At 56.1% G+C, this 16,184-nt stretch overlaps 7 protein-coding genes across 7 annotated transcripts; 5 read left to right on the plus strand and 2 right to left on the minus strand.

Annotated features, from left to right (window-relative positions):
* Positions 1-326: 326 nt before the first annotated feature.
* On the plus strand, positions 327-1,106 carry J7T54_006544 (putative nicotinamide N-methyltransferase OS; the record flags this gene model as incomplete). Its single annotated transcript, XM_051502987.1, has 1 exon — positions 327-1,106. The coding sequence occupies one exon, from the start codon at positions 327-329 to the stop codon at positions 1,104-1,106; it is 780 nt and encodes a 259-aa protein (XP_051365355.1).
* Positions 1,107-1,320: 214 nt separating this feature from the next.
* Positions 1,321-2,190, plus strand: J7T54_006545 (uncharacterized protein; the record flags this gene model as incomplete). The annotated part of the gene is made up of 1 exon (XM_051502988.1): positions 1,321-2,190. One exon carries the CDS (start codon positions 1,321-1,323, stop codon positions 2,188-2,190), a length of 870 nt encoding a protein of 289 aa, XP_051365356.1.
* Positions 2,191-4,347: 2,157 nt separating this feature from the next.
* Positions 4,348-5,180, plus strand: J7T54_006546 (DNA-binding protein-like protein; the record flags this gene model as incomplete). The annotated part of the gene is made up of 4 exons (XM_051502989.1): positions 4,348-4,493; positions 4,550-4,645; positions 4,876-4,968; positions 5,039-5,180. 4 exons carry the CDS (start codon positions 4,348-4,350, stop codon positions 5,178-5,180), a joined length of 477 nt encoding a protein of 158 aa, XP_051365357.1.
* A 1,252-nt stretch (positions 5,181-6,432) lies between these two features.
* Positions 6,433-7,558, plus strand: J7T54_006547 (DNA-binding protein-like protein; the record flags this gene model as incomplete). The annotated part of the gene is made up of 2 exons (XM_051502990.1): positions 6,433-7,111; positions 7,161-7,558. 2 exons carry the CDS (start codon positions 6,433-6,435, stop codon positions 7,556-7,558), a joined length of 1,077 nt encoding a protein of 358 aa, XP_051365358.1.
* An 829-nt stretch (positions 7,559-8,387) lies between these two features.
* Positions 8,388-9,434, plus strand: J7T54_006548 (Nitronate monooxygenase-like protein; the record flags this gene model as incomplete). Its single annotated transcript, XM_051502991.1, has 2 exons — positions 8,388-8,430; positions 8,485-9,434. 2 exons carry the CDS (start codon positions 8,388-8,390, stop codon positions 9,432-9,434), a joined length of 993 nt encoding a protein of 330 aa, XP_051365359.1.
* A 105-nt stretch (positions 9,435-9,539) lies between these two features.
* On the minus strand, positions 9,540-11,360 carry J7T54_006549 (uncharacterized protein; the record flags this gene model as incomplete). Its single annotated transcript, XM_051502993.1, has 1 exon — positions 9,540-11,360. One exon carries the CDS (start codon positions 11,358-11,360, stop codon positions 9,540-9,542), a length of 1,821 nt encoding a protein of 606 aa, XP_051365360.1.
* Positions 11,361-12,057: 697 nt separating this feature from the next.
* Positions 12,058-15,108, minus strand: J7T54_006550 (Mediator of RNA polymerase II transcription subunit-like protein; the record flags this gene model as incomplete). Its single annotated transcript, XM_051502994.1, has 1 exon — positions 12,058-15,108. One exon carries the CDS (start codon positions 15,106-15,108, stop codon positions 12,058-12,060), a length of 3,051 nt encoding a protein of 1,016 aa, XP_051365361.1.
* Between the last annotated feature and the right edge of the window lie 1,076 nt (positions 15,109-16,184).

The following is a 16,184-nucleotide window of genomic DNA, read 5'->3' on the forward strand; positions in this document are numbered from 1 at the left end:
GCTCCTCCTCAAAGTATGGGACAGTAAATTTGAACTATATCGCACACTGTGCCGTGGGTGGAGATGAGTGCTGCAGCAACAGTGCAAACTTTGACCTCTGGCACCATCATCACCAGGGCATTGCAGCGACGACGCACAGGCGAGTGGAAGCGCACTTATAATACGCCAACGTGAGTGTGCAAGAAAATACCCTTTCAGTCGAGACGCAACAATCAGAGACGTTCTTCGCAAGGCTTCCACTTTCTACATCGCTCTCTTCTCACTGGGTCTCACTTAAGGCCCACTATCTCACACGAAAAAGCTCAGCCACCACCCTGTCTACCAGTATGGAAGACGACGACTACAATACCGGCGGTCTGATGGACGAACCGGAAGGCTACCGGCCTCCTACGCCACCGCCGACCCAACAAGTCTACACCCTCCGCACGGGCAAGGCCATCACATTGCACCTCGTGGGTGCCTCGCCCACAGAAGCTCACGTACTCTGGAACGGCGCCAAAATTATATCCGACTACTTCGAGGATGACCCGACCCGTGTCATAGGCAAGACCATTCTTGAGCTGGGTGCTGCAGCAGGTCTGCCCTGTCTTACAGCAAGCATACTAGGAGCCAAGAGGGCGGTCATGACGGATTACCCGGACATTGACCTCGTCCAGAATATGCAGAAGAACATTGACGAATGCGACGCTGCATTCGAACCGGCTGGACACATTGCAAGCACCATCGTGGCAAAGGGCTTTATCTGGGGCGCAGACCCCACGGCACTGCTTGCCGAGGTACCAGAGGGCGGCTTCGACGTGCTCATCCTGGCAGACCTGCTCTTTCGCCACAAGGAGCACCCGGATCTGGCCAGGACGATCCGCGAGTGTCTGAAGAAGACCCGCTCGGCGAAAGCGTATGTTTTCTTCACGAGCTATCGCCCGTGGAAGAGGGAGCTGGACATGAAATTTTTCGACATTGCGAGGAAGGACGGATTTCTCGTCGAGCAGGTCGAAGAGAGGAAGCTGGAGAAGCCGTTGTTCGAGAACGACCCGGGTGACCTGGACGTGCAGAAGACCGTGAGGGGATTCGTTGTGCGATGGCCCGATAATGTGTGTACGGATTAGTCGAGCCATAATACCGTGAAATGTGTATCTAGCGTGTTGGATCTGCACCGTGCGTATGATTCAGGATTGGAGGGGATAGTCATCGGCTTCTCAGCCGTTTGGTGATACGTTACCTCAGCCTCCTCGAGCTGAAATGATACCCAAGTCCCCACGTACATCCCCTCACTCAGTCCTCGTTCTGCCAACATTCAAACCACACCTACACACGCACAGAATGTCACCAACACCGCACCTCGACGCCCTGAACCGCGACGGCTACGTCCTAATCAAATCTCTGTTCAGCGCGGAACAGGTCTCCCACCTTCAGACCATCGCCTCGCAAGCCACGCAGCTCGCGCGAAGCGGCCAATGGCCCCACATCCGGACCTTTGGCAAGCAGTTTCCCCCATGGCCATCCACGCCGGGCGAGAAGGGAATCTGGGGCGTCCAGCACCTCATGAACCCCTCTCTCCCCGGTGCTGACGAGTTTGCCAAGGTGTACTTTTCGGAGGAGATACTCGGCGTCGTGCGGGAGCTGCTCGGCTGCCGAGACGAGGACCTGGTCATGGAGCTCTTCAACATGCTCGTCCGGCCCGAGGAGGATTTCGAGCTACGCTGGCACCGGGACGATATCCCCGCCACGGCCACGGCGGACGAGGAGATGGTTCGGCTCAAGGAACCGGCGTTCCACGCGCAGTACAACTTTGCGCTGTACGAGGACGCGTCTCTGTTTCTCGTGCCGGGGTCCCATCTGCGCGCGCGGACCGACACGGAGCGCACCGCTTCGCCGTTTGAGAAGAACATTCCGGGTCAGATTGTTGTCACGCTCGAGCCGGGCGATATCGCGTTCTACAACAACAATATCCTGCACAGGGGCGCTTACGACAGCACCAAGGAGAGAATGACGCTGCACGGGTCGGTGGGGCACGTGAAAGGGAGCACGTTGCGGGCCAGGAACGTGCTGCAGCATGGCGTTGGGGAATGGGTCCGTCAGTGTGATCTGAGCAAGCTGGAGGGCCACGAAAGGGAGCGTGCCGAGGCGATGAGGGAGAGGTTGGTGAAGATGGGGTCTGGGGAGGAAGTAGGCTACTCGCTCGATGGTTGATTGATATTAGGCTAGTTGTTGAACTACGTGACCGTCAGCACGATCAATTAGTCTTCTTCTGACTTTTCGGCATCAGGGCTTCTCATTCATCTTGATGTCAACAAGTGCATGACTTATCTGTCTGGTGCTCCTCCAGGGTAAAGTATCTTAGCCGAGGTCAGCGGGGCGACAGGCGCAGGCATGCGGGGTGATTGGAGGAGATTGGGGTCGGCGCCCTACTTCGTTTTCCCTGAGGTCTTGCACTCCCCTCAGCATTGGGACTTGTTCGAGGAGCGGGAAGTTCGCTGTAATTGTTTCAGAAGAAGATTGGAGCCTGAAGTAGGTATTGGGTCGCACAATTCGGTGGGCATTGCCGATTTTGGGGTCGGTATGGGTCAGTGACTGGAGGCAGAGGGAGGGAATTCATGCGCTTCAGCTTTCAACCCATGACGTATCCATACATGGGGGCTGCAGCGAATGGCAGAAGCCCTGCGCGCGAAATCAAATGCCTTGAGTTGTTTATCTGCTCGCGCGCGATCTGGTGTATAAGCGAGGATCGCATGCACAAGTTGGCCATGAGGAAGCGCTCTGCACCGAAATTGATTTCAGCTCACTGAGCCAGCAGCATAAGAATCATCATCTCTCCAATGCGGAGAGTGTGACCCCAGAGTGGAGCGGCTTTGGAGGGATTGGAGGCTTGGAGGGATTGGAGGGAAGGAAGGGGCCAGCCAGAAGCTGCCCCATGGGGGGGGACAATGAGGAAAGCGCTGGCCCCCACACGCAACTCAAAGGCGCTCAAATGATGACTTCAGTTCAGTCGGGCTTCCAGTCCTCCCCACCATTCGCTTCCTTTTCGCGCACCTCCAGTCCAGTCCCGTCCGGGCCGCATGTGCCAATCAGTTGTCCGTATTGCGCCTTGCTCACTGGTGACGGAGCTGGAGCCACTCACGAGCTGTGACACCACTTCAGTAGAAGCATTGAGTTTCAGCAGCAGATTTCTCCGTTCCATTTTCTTCCTGGATTTCGCGCAGTGAGCCTGGTGCGCGCGTACGCATCTCTGCCTGCTCAACTAGACCCTCATATGGGCAGATCTGGGCTGCGAATTGGTCGTGCTTCTAGACCTAGAACGGCGCAGCGAGGCGTTCGCGATAGCCCAGCTTTGCGAGTTCCACGTTCGGTCCGTGCAAAGAGCGCCGTCGCAAGGTATTACTTTTAATGTTTGCTTTCCCCGCTTCTCCTCTCCTCATCTCTCCCTCCACAACCTTGCCTGCCCTGCCTTACCCAACAACAGTCGGAACACGCCTGGGATGGACGCGCGCGCCTCTGTCGTCCTCCACGCGCCCGCACACGTCTGATCGCATTTGTCCTCCTACATATTGCTCACACTCGTCGCAGTCGACCCCTCATCTGAGAGCAAGAGACCAGATACAGCAACTGCGAAAGACCATCCACCGCCAGTCCTCTGCAGCAGGGCACTATTGTCACGATTTGCGCGGCCACACTTCACACTGCACAAAGTACGTATGTTCCGCTGGCTTTGTCGTCGATCCGCTCCCCTGCTTCATGCTTCCCCGGATTCTCCCCCATTACTTGGGACTCCAGCCTAAGCACCCCCGTGGGGCACTCTCCTCTCACGCGACACCTTTGTCACATTCTCTCTCGGACCACGAAGATCATCAGACCCTTGGCACAACTTTCCTAACCTCAGTTTCTCTCAAAAATTGGACATTTCTATCTACCCTTTAGCACTATCCCCACACTGTCTGTCGGGTCGTAGTATTATTGGATGTCATCGTTCCCATCCCATCCTTTCCAGCCTTTCGAGCCACCTCGGACCATGAACCCACTGTCGGCTTCACAAGCCAGTCAAGCTTGGGGATGCATTAGCTCACCAAGCCCGTTATTTCCCTCGCTATATCACATTTTGCCGCTCAGTCGTTCTTCTCGGTTCCTAGTCAGATTTAGGACGACTACAAAGAGGCTCATGAGCTCTCCACAGGGGACATAATAGCCGGCCTCGATTTCCTTTTCCACGACTAGAATTATCCGCTGGGTCTTCCCCGCTCCCCAACTCCCCTCTGAATGTGCCGCCCACAGAAACGGACACAGACTGACCGAAACACAAAAGACCTGTTTGGATCTGATCGACTTGGCCGCGAGAGCCTCCTGCACCCAACCATGCTGTCCGCCCAGTCTCTCGAGGGGTCGCCTCCGCACCCAAGTGGAGGCCCAGGTGCCGCCCTGGCTGCTACCTCGGAATCTGTTGAGAACCGAGGGCAGAAACCAAAGAACCTTCCGTGTCAGTACTGTAACAAATGTTTCAGGTTTGTTCGCCTCCAGTCCCGGTCAAACTGCGGCGTTCAGAAACTGACCTCTCCAGACGAGTCGAGCATGTGCAACGACACGAGAGGACACATACCAAAGAAAAGCCCTTCCAATGTAACTGGGACCGCTGTGGCAAGACCTTTGGACGCCGGTGAGTTTACTAACCTCTTTGGCTGTCTTCAGCCATCTCATCACCGCCTCTCAGGGGAACCACATCTTGCCCCAACCCTTTGAATACGACCTCTTCCCCGCCTTGCACTGTGTGTCGTGCTACGCCCACCTTCCGACCGGTTGATTTAGGGCAGAGACCTCGCTCATTAAATACTCACCGCTTACGCCTCTTCATGCTCTTGACCTGAAATATGCTTACATGGACATCAGTGACTTGCTCGTACGGCACGAAAAGCTCGTCCACCTCAATGACAACAACAAGGACAATGGGCGATCGCGCAAGCTTTCTGGCGCCACGCACCAGTCTTCGTTATCGTCGGACAGCCAGAGCCTCGAGCATGGCCATATGGGAATGCACCGTCCCCTGGCTCAGCAACCGCAACTCTCGCCTCCTCAACCACTACCTCAACATCAACACCCTCAGCAGCAGCAGCTACCTCAACATCAGCAGCCTCAACTGCACGCACAAGACCGACAACAACCCCCACCGCCGCAGTATCACACCAGCCATTTAGCTCCTGTGGGCGGATCCTCATTACCACAGGATGCAAGGTCAGCTCCGAGATCAGCAGCTTGCAATCTTGACCTTTTGTCCGATGCTGCACTAGCAAGCGAAGTCAGCACGATTCCTCCCATATTAGGGGATCGTCATCACAGCAGTCACGCAAGCAACAAGGGTTTTGTCGAAGGACTCGGACAATATGGAGACCGCTCAAGGGAAGAGCACCATGCTCTCTCGTCAGGCTATGGACTGTCTCATCAAGGGCTTAACGATGACTACAACATGTTGATGGACGATTTTGGAGCAGCGCCACACTTTCTCCCTCCTCACTTTGAGCCAGATCAGCAGTTTGGGCTTTTCCCACGGTCGTCTGCGAGCCGGGGACCATCTAAGACTGGTGGTCAATATTCTTCGAGATACGCTTCGCTCGCCCCCGATCACAAGGAACCTCATGATAGTACGCGGTACGACGAAGGCGGACGGGCGGCCCCTCCACGAATATCCATCACAGATCACAATACGATCAAAAACCGGCTTGACGAGTTCTCGTCGGTCCTACCAAATGACTTTGTGTTTCCGTCGCGGCATACTTTGACACGGTTCTTGGAGGGTTACATTACTGGGTTCCACGAGCATCTGCCCTTTCTTCATTTGCCGACGCTCTCGCCGGTGGATATGGCGCCAGAGCTGCTAATGGCCATTGCGGCCGTCGGCGCGCAGTATCGGTTTGAGAGTACTCGAGGCTATGCACTCTGGTACGCGGCCAAAGCGGTGGCCAACGAGCAAATCAGACGGCGGCACAGCTCGGACATGAATGCCCTCTTGCCAACACCCGCGGCGTACAGTCCGCATTCAACAAGACCGTCGCCAAGCATGACATACAGACACTCCTTTGCTTCCGCGCAATCTGAGCGACCAATGACCCAGGACACGCATCGGGAACCCTAGTAAGTTACTCGCTGGCTTTGTCCAACAACCCGACACTAACGACGATGAGTTCTCCGAACACACCGCAAGCACGACTTGAAACCATCCAGGCGGTTCTACTGCTGTTTGCCGTTGGTCTCTGGGGCGCCAAGACTATTTTACATGAATCTCTATCATTGCAGAGCAACCTAGCTGTCCTCATTCGCGAGGAGGGACTGAGAGTCGAGACAAGCCAAGCAGCCATGTCAGACTGGGAAGCATGGGTGCGACTTGAGGGGGCGACAAGAACGAAACTCATCGCCTATTGCTTCTTCAATTTGTGCAGTACAGCGTACAACATGCCGCCTCTCTTGTTGACATCTGAACTCAACTTGTATTTGCCCCTGAGGTCTCGCCTTTGGAGGGCAGAGACTGCTTGGCAGTGGCAAGAGCTTCGACAGTCGACACCCATTGCCGAAATCACAGTGCACGAGGCTTTCTCTCGCCTGTTCGGCCGCACGAACGAGGGTGTCCCGTCGCAATTATCGTCGCTGGGCAACTACGTCTTGATCCATGCGCTGCTCCAACACGTCTACCTGCTCAAGCAAACATCCTTTTCGGCTGGCTCGCCGTACGACATGCACCGCACATTGAAGCCCGACGATGTCGAGGAAGTTGCACAGGCTCTGCGCGTCTGGCAGACCAGCTTTGAGCACCGGCATCAGCTACGGTCGGCCGAGTCCGGGCACTTTGGCGGGACGGAATCGATACCAGGCGGCTCATTGGCGTACAATGCGTCCGCGTTGCTTCGCTTGGCTTATATCAGGCTGTACATTGACCTTCCGCCTGGCCGGGCTCTGGAGACGAGGGACTGGGCGCTCATTGCGTCGAGATTGAGCGCGACACCTCTCCTCATGAGGAGCCTCCGTCTGCACCGTGCTGTGTACCAAGCTGTCCACGCGCTGTCAAGGCTTGTCAAAGCCGGCGTGGCGTACGTTGCGCGCGCAAAGTCCTCTGAATGGAGCATACAGAACTCGCGTAAGTCTTGCCACGTATTTCTTTCGGGAACAAGGCTAATACACAAAAGTGTGCAACTTTGAGTGCGCCATTCTGCTCGCCAACTGGCTGCTCACCCTCGCCTCGATCGGCCCCTCGGACCCGCAGGCATCTCCCGAGGAGAAGAACTTACTCGACACCGTCCGCCGCATGCTTGACGAAACCGAATTCGCCGTGCCTGTCGACCCATCATTGTCCGGCCCTGGGAACACTGGCGGCCACATGGAGATTGCGAACAGCGACAATGCCAAGCTGCGACAGCTGGCTGCTGCCGTCGTGCGACTCTGGGCAGAGACTTTCAAGGGCACGCACATATTTGACATGGTCAAGGTCATGGGCTTGAGTCTAGACGGCTACGCTGATCTGATTGAGAAGCCGCGAGAGCGCACGCCGCTCGGTAGGCTGGCACCCGAGGCGGGCATGAATTGAGTTTGGCTTGGGAGTGGCCGTGTTTCACTTATGACATGCGCGCGAGTATGTACGTGTGGCACTCGGGCTGAGAAGAGCCCTTTGGGCTTGGAGGGCATTGGCTTTTGCATGGCGTTGTACCGATTGGGGGTAGCGAGTGGTGAGCCAGGCATCGTGTCGTGAGAAAAGCTAAGAGTTTCCCTTGGCACTTGCGCTGAGCATTATAGGCTCTGATGAATTCCAAAAACAATACCGTACCACAAGACTGACCCGGTGTATCGGAGTTGCGGACCTCGCCCTGTCTACTACGTACAGCCAGCCAGCCACCTTTGACAAGACTCAGTAGACAGCCGCTTGCTGTGCCCACACTATATTCAGATGGAAAGCCCTATGTAAGGGCATCCGAGCAAGATAAGCAAATTGTGCTACATTTCATTGCACCTACGTGATTCCATTACCTTGACGTCTGGCCCCGTCTAATATCATGTTGAGTCGGCTCACAGTAGGTCGTGGTCACGAATTGCATGTGAGAAGGTGGACGGACCCCCCTGTGGCTCCCCACTGGGCCCCCCTAACGGCGTGGGGAAACGCACTGCAAAGATAATTGCGGGGCCGAGCCGACGTGGGGAAAGTGACGCGATCAACCTCGGCATCGCCTTCGTCTTCTGGTGGCTGCCCTGGCTCCTCCTTCCGTTCCGCCAGACAGCTAGCCGAAATCTGACACCTTTTTTCTTCTATATTTTCACGGTCCTTCCTTCCCTTCGACACCAACATCTGACGCAGCGACGAAGCGAGCGCTCCTTCTCAACTCCTTGCATTCCATTGACTCCAGAGAGAGACGCCGCCCATCATGCCTTTGTCGACAGAACTCACGAAGCGCTTGGGCATCCGCGGTAAGCCAACCTTTTGTGCAATGGAAGCACCGTCCTGACTTTTGTCCCCGACAGTCCCCGTCGTGCAAGGCGGCATGATGCACGTCGGCACCGCCGACCTCGCCTCCGCCGTCTCCAACGCGGGTGGTCTCGGTATCATCACGGCCCTCATCTTCCCCACGCCCGCCGAACTGCGCGCCGAGATCCAGCGCTGCCGCACGCTCACCAAGAAGCCCTTTGCCGTCAACATCACCCTCCTCCCCGCCATGGTGCCCCCGGACTACGGCGCCTTCGCCCAGGCCGTCATTGACGAGGGCATCAACATTGTCGAGACGGCCGGCAACAGCCCCGGCCCCGTCATCGCCCAGCTCAAAAAGGCCGGCGTCACCATCCTCCACAAGTGCACCACCATCCGTCACGCCCAGTCGGCCGTCAAGCTGGGTGTCGACTTTCTCAGCATCGACGGCTTCGAGTGTGCCGGCCACGTCGGCGAGTCGGACATTACAAACTTCATCCTGCTCTCGCGCGCCCGCCAGACCCTCGGCGTGCCGTTCATTGCGAGCGGTGGGTTCGCCGACGGCTGGGGCCTGGCGGCTGCGCTTTGCCTGGGCGCCTGCGGCATCAACATGGGCACGCGCTTCATGTGCACCATTGAGGCGCCCATCCACCAGAACGTCAAGAACGAGATTGTCAAGGCCCAGGAGACCGACACGACCCTCCTTCTCCGTCGCTGGCGCAACACGAGCCGCCTCTACAAGAACAAGGTTGCCGAGGAGGCGCTCAAGATTGAGCAGGAGAGCCCGACGGGCAAGTTTGAGGAGATAGCGCCGCTCGTGAGCGGTAAGAGGGGCAAGGAGGTGTTTGTCAATGGCGACCCCGAGTTTGGCGTCTGGACGACCGGCCAGGTGATTGGGTTGATTCACGACATTCCCTCGTGCAACGACCTTGTGAAGCGCATCGAGAAGGAGGCGGAGGCCGCACTCCAAGAAAGGCTCGGCCTGATCGTGCCCGAGTCGAAGCTGTAGAGGACGTCCATGTGGTCTTTTTGAATAGAAGAGCGTAGATGCGAGAAACACATATACTTATGACCATTTTTTGTCCCCTCTATAAGTTAGTCTATGCCCATGTCGTTAGTCGTAATATGCGGAGTCTAGTCGTCTAGTGTAATCCCGTTTCCTCGCACGTCTATTCTGCTTCTTTAGGCCGAGGAAACCCTGCGTCTCCATCCTCCACTCCGACCTGACGCATGCACCCATACCATCTTCTGACATGGCTATCGTCCCAGAAGGCTTTCCTACTTTCCAACCATCCGGGGCGTCCTTTGACATAAGGCCCTTGGCCGTCACGTCCTCGGCCAGTTTCAGGCCAACTTCAGTCACCGCGCCCTGGGTACCGACAAAGAACGACGAAGCGATATCCGATGTCTTGGCAAGAGAGTAGACATTCCCGACGCTGGCGTCGCCCATGTAAAGGGTGACATCAGGACGATAGACATCTCGACGACTCTGGAAATGGTACGTGCACTTGTGCGAGCCCGAGCAGCGTGCGCGCGGCGTGTAGCCGGGCGAGTGGTCGTACGGCGAGATCGGGGGCGGACATTGGTCGATGCAAGGCAGGGCATCCGCGTAGTGATACGGCTTCGGATTGCGAAAGTCGTAGATGCGCACGTTTGCGGCCGACTTGCCGCCGGCGACGAAACGCTGCGTCCCATAGACGAGGAGCGAGCTTGCGCTGTCGTACGTCTGCCAGCATCGATCGCGATACATCATCACGTAGGACGAGGGTGTGCGGCGATCTGTCAGGCGAAATGTCCCGTCGTCCCAGGCACTCAGTAGAAGCGACTCGCTCGCCCCGTTGCCGACTGTTTCGATGGCGCGAACAGCAGTCTTGCCCTCGGCATCCAAGGAGCCGAAAACGTCCCAAGGCCGCGTATCTGGGCTTTCGGACGTGGTGGGAAATACAAGCCCTGAGGGCGTGATGGTCCCGAAGCGCAAGGGATTCCGCGTGTTGCCGAGTGCGCAGGCAATACTGTTCTTGCCAAGGAATTTTGCGCTCTTCAGGAGCGAGAGCTCGTCGTCCGGACCGCCGGTTGCCATGTCATATTGCGCCACGGACTGGATATACTCGGAATCATGATCGCTTAGGTCGTACAATGTGAGGCTCGAACCTTGACAACTCGCGATCAGGTTGTTTTCGGGGTGCCACTGCGTCGCGGAGATTGCCACTTGTGCTGGGGATCCAATCTTCATCCAAGAGACCCTCGCATGATGCGACTCGACAGTCTGTTCATGGGGCAGAAGCTGCTGCACCAGCTGCCCAAAACCCTCGCCAGCGACTGTGATGAGTCTCATCTGTCCATTCGCCCTGCCGACAAGTGCTTCAGGCCCTGAGCCCCTGTCTAACACGGACAGCGCTGTGATATCGCCAAACCCAGCCGATTGGCCTATGCTCTTCCCCTCGAGACGGCTCCATTGGTGTTGACTAGAGAGACTGCAGGGCGTATACCTCGTGAGGAGGTCTTCACCAGCCCCCCATGCAACCAGCTCGTCGCCTTGACCAACTAGGCCACCATCTAGCACCGGGTAGAAGCCTACAGTCTGCTTGCCCTTCCAACGCCTGCCGGTCCGTGGTGGTGCTGATTCTTTGTATGAATGATAGACGAAGGCTCGTTTTTCCCAGCACATATCCAAATACGTGAGTCGATCGGCCAATATCCTCCCAGGGAATGCTGACGTGCCGTCGAGAGCCAACGAGGGAAAGCTCTGTCGACTGAATTTCTTCCATCCGGCACGCTCCACGATGCTGTGCGCGTATCTGGATGTTTGGCTGAGGTTGGCGATGTGGGAGGCGTGGGGGAGGTGTGTGATAATGTCCAGTGTGAGTTCCTCTGGAAGATCGTTGAGGCTTGTCCTCATGGAGGCATGTGCGAGCGACGTGCTCAACGAGTCCATGCTTGCTGCTGGTTGACTTCAACGAGAGGAGATAGATGGCTCTTCGCAAACTCCTTCAATCGTTTATGAGAGTGGCAACACTACCTTGCGGGCAGTACCGTATGTAATCATGGGCGAAGTGTTGTTGATGAGTCGCGTGTTGACTCCATTTCGTCAACCCTGGCAATGATTTGAGTTTGACGTTCAAGAATGACTCAAAAGATGACTCAAAAGACAACGTGACGATAGCCCACAGCGACCCCAATATCAAAATACACAATGAAAAGTGAGATGCGAAAAGAATATGAACTTTGCAGCCCTATAAGAGTGGCGAAGTTGTTGCTCGCGACTTGAAAGTGACTAAATCTTTGAGAAACATATGCGTCATACCTGTGGCTTTTTTTGTGCGTCTACGGTCTACCTACCCTACATCCTGCATTCACTACAGGTCACCGGTTACAACGTTCATTGAACCTCGTCTACTATCAACCGGGCGGTCATCTGGCAACTTTCTCTACTGCAAGGCAGCTCGGATTGCATAGACTCATACCCTCGTGTTCAATGCTACTTTTCTGTGCTATTCTCCAAAATCATGTTGCTATGCTCGCACACCACATATCATGTCCATGATGAATGCTCAACGCCAAAAAACCGCACCGTCCCGAGCTGCTCTAGTCGTGTTCCGGATCAATGTCGACCCATACCATTAGTACCATATTTACAGTAGCATATACAATGCTCGAACGGCCTTCTCCGCCGCAGCAACGTGCCACGGCCGCACATCCGTAGCCTTGTCCACAACGCCTCTGGATCGCGCCAATGTGTTCAGACCGCGGAAGTTGTTCAGCATCTCCCGCAGCAGTGGTTCGTAAGGCCGACCGGTTCCCTCTGTGTGCACGAGGTTGACCTCCATTACTACAGGAGGCTCCTCCACCTCCTTGCTGGTCTTCTTGATGAGAAAGCCGCTTACCAGGGATGGTTGGAGTTCCAACGGCGTCTGCGAGACGTTGAGCCGATGCCCGACAACGGCACCGAACGTCTGGTCCGTCAAATCCAAAAGTATGGCGTCCGCCTCGGGATCTGTGTTACCGTCTGTTGCAGTGGGCGTGGGCGGCGCCGCCTGGGCGGAGACCTGCTCAGGCGAGACCATGCTGCCCTGTGGCGTCGAAACAGGGGTCGTGTAGAATCCCGCACTGGGCGCGGCCACTTGGACACTTGGGGGGACAAGCTGGAGGCTGGGATTGGTGTCGACTGTCATGAGAATCACCGCTACATGTGCCCTGCTTTCTGTCCTCATAAGATCAGACCAGAAGTCGATTTCGGCATTGTCCATGTTGCCGACTTTAGTGATGATGAGCCGCCAGTGAATCTTGCGAAATGCAATCATGTCCAAGGTAGTTTCCCATATCTCGTGTGCAACCTCATGCATTGTCGTGGACAAGGGGCGTCCCTTGCGACCCAGACAGTAGGAAGCGGTGGATTGTTGGGTACCTCTGTCGTCAGTCCATGCTGCCGACACCCATCGCTCATCCTGGCTGCAAGCGTAGCTGACGTGGAAACACGAGTTTTCGTGTATCAAAGAGGCGGAAGGATTCGACGTGAGCTTGAAATCAATCACTCGAGGTAGTGGTTGCTCGAGTACGATAGCCGGCGCAGGCGATGGCCCTCCCGCGGCTGCGCATCGATCGTACAGCTCTAGACATAGCTTGGCCAATGCAGTGGACGACGGGACAACGAGCGTGGTCGCAGATGAGATTAAATCGATGGACACCAGCTGCAAAGTCAATCCAGGTGGCCCGCCTTCCTTAGCCGCCGCCTGCTTCGCGTATAAATCAGTGAACTGCTGAAACGCTAAGCATGCTTCGACAATGGACGTCGGGTTCCCTGGGGAGTACACCATGAGCACGGCGATGTTGACTTCCGAAGCAGGCAAAGCAGCCAAGGCAGACTGCAGAGCGGTCATGCTGTCGAGAAGAGCCGAGCCATGCCCGGATACGCTCGCGTCTGGCGACGTCGATATCCTATCAACCTCGAATGGAATCATGCCAGGCTCCATGTCGTCCGACAATCTGAGCCTGACGAAGCTGCCAAGTTTGAGAAGCTCATACATGCCTCCCATACTCTCTAGGAATGAGCGCACGTTATCTTGCATGCCTGTCCACCGAGGGAACATGCATAAGGTCTGCACCTCCTTACCTCCAGAAGCTGGTGCGAGCCCTAGACTATCCCAAAATGATACTGCTGTCGGCAGCACGGACAGACTTGTCTCCGCCCTGCGGACTTCAAGGCGATGGTAAGGGATGGGATAGAGACTACTGGGCCTTAGCTGTGCCGCCACGTTGCCGTCCTGTCCACTCGCCGCTTGATTGCGATTGCTCATCCCCATCCGCATTGCTTGTCCACCGAGTGGCACGTCTGGCAGGTCGAGGAGACCCTTGAGGCTGTTGCGAGTCCAACCCGTGAAGCATGCGGGCACCGTTGCGTGCAAGACCTCTAGAGACTCGTGTATCCGACCTGCCAGTGCCCTTCGATGACTTGTTGACAGCGCAGGGTGGACTTGAGATGCGCGCATGTCACCAATGTCGACGAAACCAGTGGATGCCTGTTCTGTCAAGACTTGGGCGACAGCCACGAGTGTCTCGTCAGCCAAGGATAGTTGCGTTCCCATTGGCTCAGGATCGGCAAAGATTCGCGCCAGAGGCAACTCCTCAGGCACTGGCTTCGAAAGACGCGGCAACTCCACCACCAAGTGTTGCTCAGACTCTTCGAACGCCTCAGCGTCCCGCAGAGACGTCACTTGGGAGGCATCGTCGTCCTCCTGAGCCCCTCGCCTAAATGTCGCCTTCGCAGGTGAAAATGCCTCGTCCGATGTGTAGCTTGTATCGTCCTCCTCGGATTGCACGCTGCTGGCGTCTTCGTCGCTGGCTGATCCGCCATCTTGCTTGTTGAAGGGGCTCATGTGTGCTGCTGGTGCTTGGGTAGGCAACTCTTTCAGCTTCCGATTGCGTCGGCTGTGCCTTCGCAAATAGTCGGTTTCGGGCAACGAGCCGATGTGGTGTACATGGTTCTTGGTCAAAGCGACTCCCGGGTCAAATGAGAAGATGCCGCCCTTCTCATACTTTTTGTTAATGACGGGAAGCGCTGGTCCGATGTCCACCTTGTCGAATATACTGCCACGTCGTTGGCCAGGTGGCGGCATCGCAGCAGAGGTCTCTCTCGGTGGTTCCAACGACCCACGCACGCGCTTGAAAACTGCCTCGGGACTGAAAGGACTTCCTTCGCGCTTCGGCGAGGACACTGGCTTGCCGGAGACGGTCTGGGACGTTGCGGGGCTCATGTAGCTTCTAGCGTGCTTCAGCTCCGGCTTCTTGAAGACATCGGCGTCCTGCAGCGCTGGATTCGTTGACATTGGAGTGCCTGCAGGAGTCTCGTGTACTGCTTTGGGGGTGCTGGCCTTAGAAATGTCCCTGGGAGGGCTGACGTCGCTCGTTGGCGCGTAATCAGCAATGCCAAGGTCCATTTCATCGGGTTGCTCATCAAAGAAGCGAAAGTCATCTTCCGTAACGTCATTATCGCCAAAAATATCACCCCCAATGAGCATGTTGTCTTGGTCGCTCAAGACGTTGCTGTCACTCCGCTCTCGGCTAAATTCCGATTGTCCCCAAATGTCAGTCTCTGTGCCGAGACCATCGGTGTTCATTCCGTCCAAGTCCGCTGCTGTTGCCGAGGAAACCAGGTTCTTGGGACTCGAAACGAGGCTATCGAGCATTGGTGCGACGTCACTTGGCGGCTGTACACCGTCGGGGGGCGTAGGGTACATGGTACTGGCGACTGTGGTACCTGGACGAGCAAGGGCAGCTGGTGTCGGAGCCATCGGGGGTGGTCCTGACTGCGGCGCATGCTCATTGTCGCCTGGGGCTGGTATGGCCCTCATGGCCTTGCGTTTCGCGATCTGTCCATCTCGTTCACTGGCGCAAGAGAGCCACCGTCTAGCATTGCCAAGAGGATCATGACTTTCCTCATGTCCGTTCAGTGTATCGTTCGCGAGCCGAGTTCCCGTTGACGTTTTGAGCGTTTTCTGGCGAAAGCAAAGAGGACCCGGCCATGGTATGGAAGTCATGACGGAGCCATCCCTGTGTCGTCGAGGTTCACTCCTCGTGTCACATACCCGCCGCCGTGATACGCTGATACTGACCCAGGTGCACCCTTCGATTGCAGCAGGTGGAATGCCGCGTGATTGTAATGTCTTGATGCAATTCTGTTTCCATTTGCGCTCATCGACATCTGGTAATCCTCGGACACTCAAGGCCTGCGTTGCCGGTGTTTGAGCCAGACTGACAGTGCCTGGGTCAGCAACTGCAGATAGTGGGTTTGTTGCCTGTATGCCGAAGGGTGCTGCTAGTATCGTCTGTCCATATGTAGAGGCGAACACATTATCAAGAGACAACAAGCCATTGCAGAGAGATAGCTGCAAGCTGATGATGAGAGAACCTTGCGTCGTCAAATACGCACTAAAGGTGCCCAGTATTGAAGACCCTTTAAGCAAGTTGTTTGTGTCAGTCTCGTGGGCTCGTTGATCACTTCTCGAAGGCAGTAGCACAGTGCGGTAATTCAGAGGTATTGCGCCTATCACGGGACAAAACCTGGTCGATATTGACAGTAAAACAGCAGCGATGAAAAGCTCGTATGCCATTCTGACTGTCGACTGTGGAGGCTTCACATCGACATCCATTAGGTCCGCTGATCTTGCATCTTGTTCGTGCCCACCTGCCTGAAGTCCCTGTGATAGACTTAAGTTACTGGTGCGAGCAGTGTGATCTTGGGTAGCGCCGGTTGATGACGCGC

Source organism: Emericellopsis cladophorae (genome assembly GCF_022114955.1).
Source record: "Emericellopsis cladophorae strain MUM 19.33 chromosome Unknown NODE_4_length_1054762_cov_117_872525, whole genome shotgun sequence".
Lineage (NCBI taxonomy): Eukaryota > Fungi > Ascomycota > Sordariomycetes > Hypocreales > Bionectriaceae > Emericellopsis > Emericellopsis cladophorae.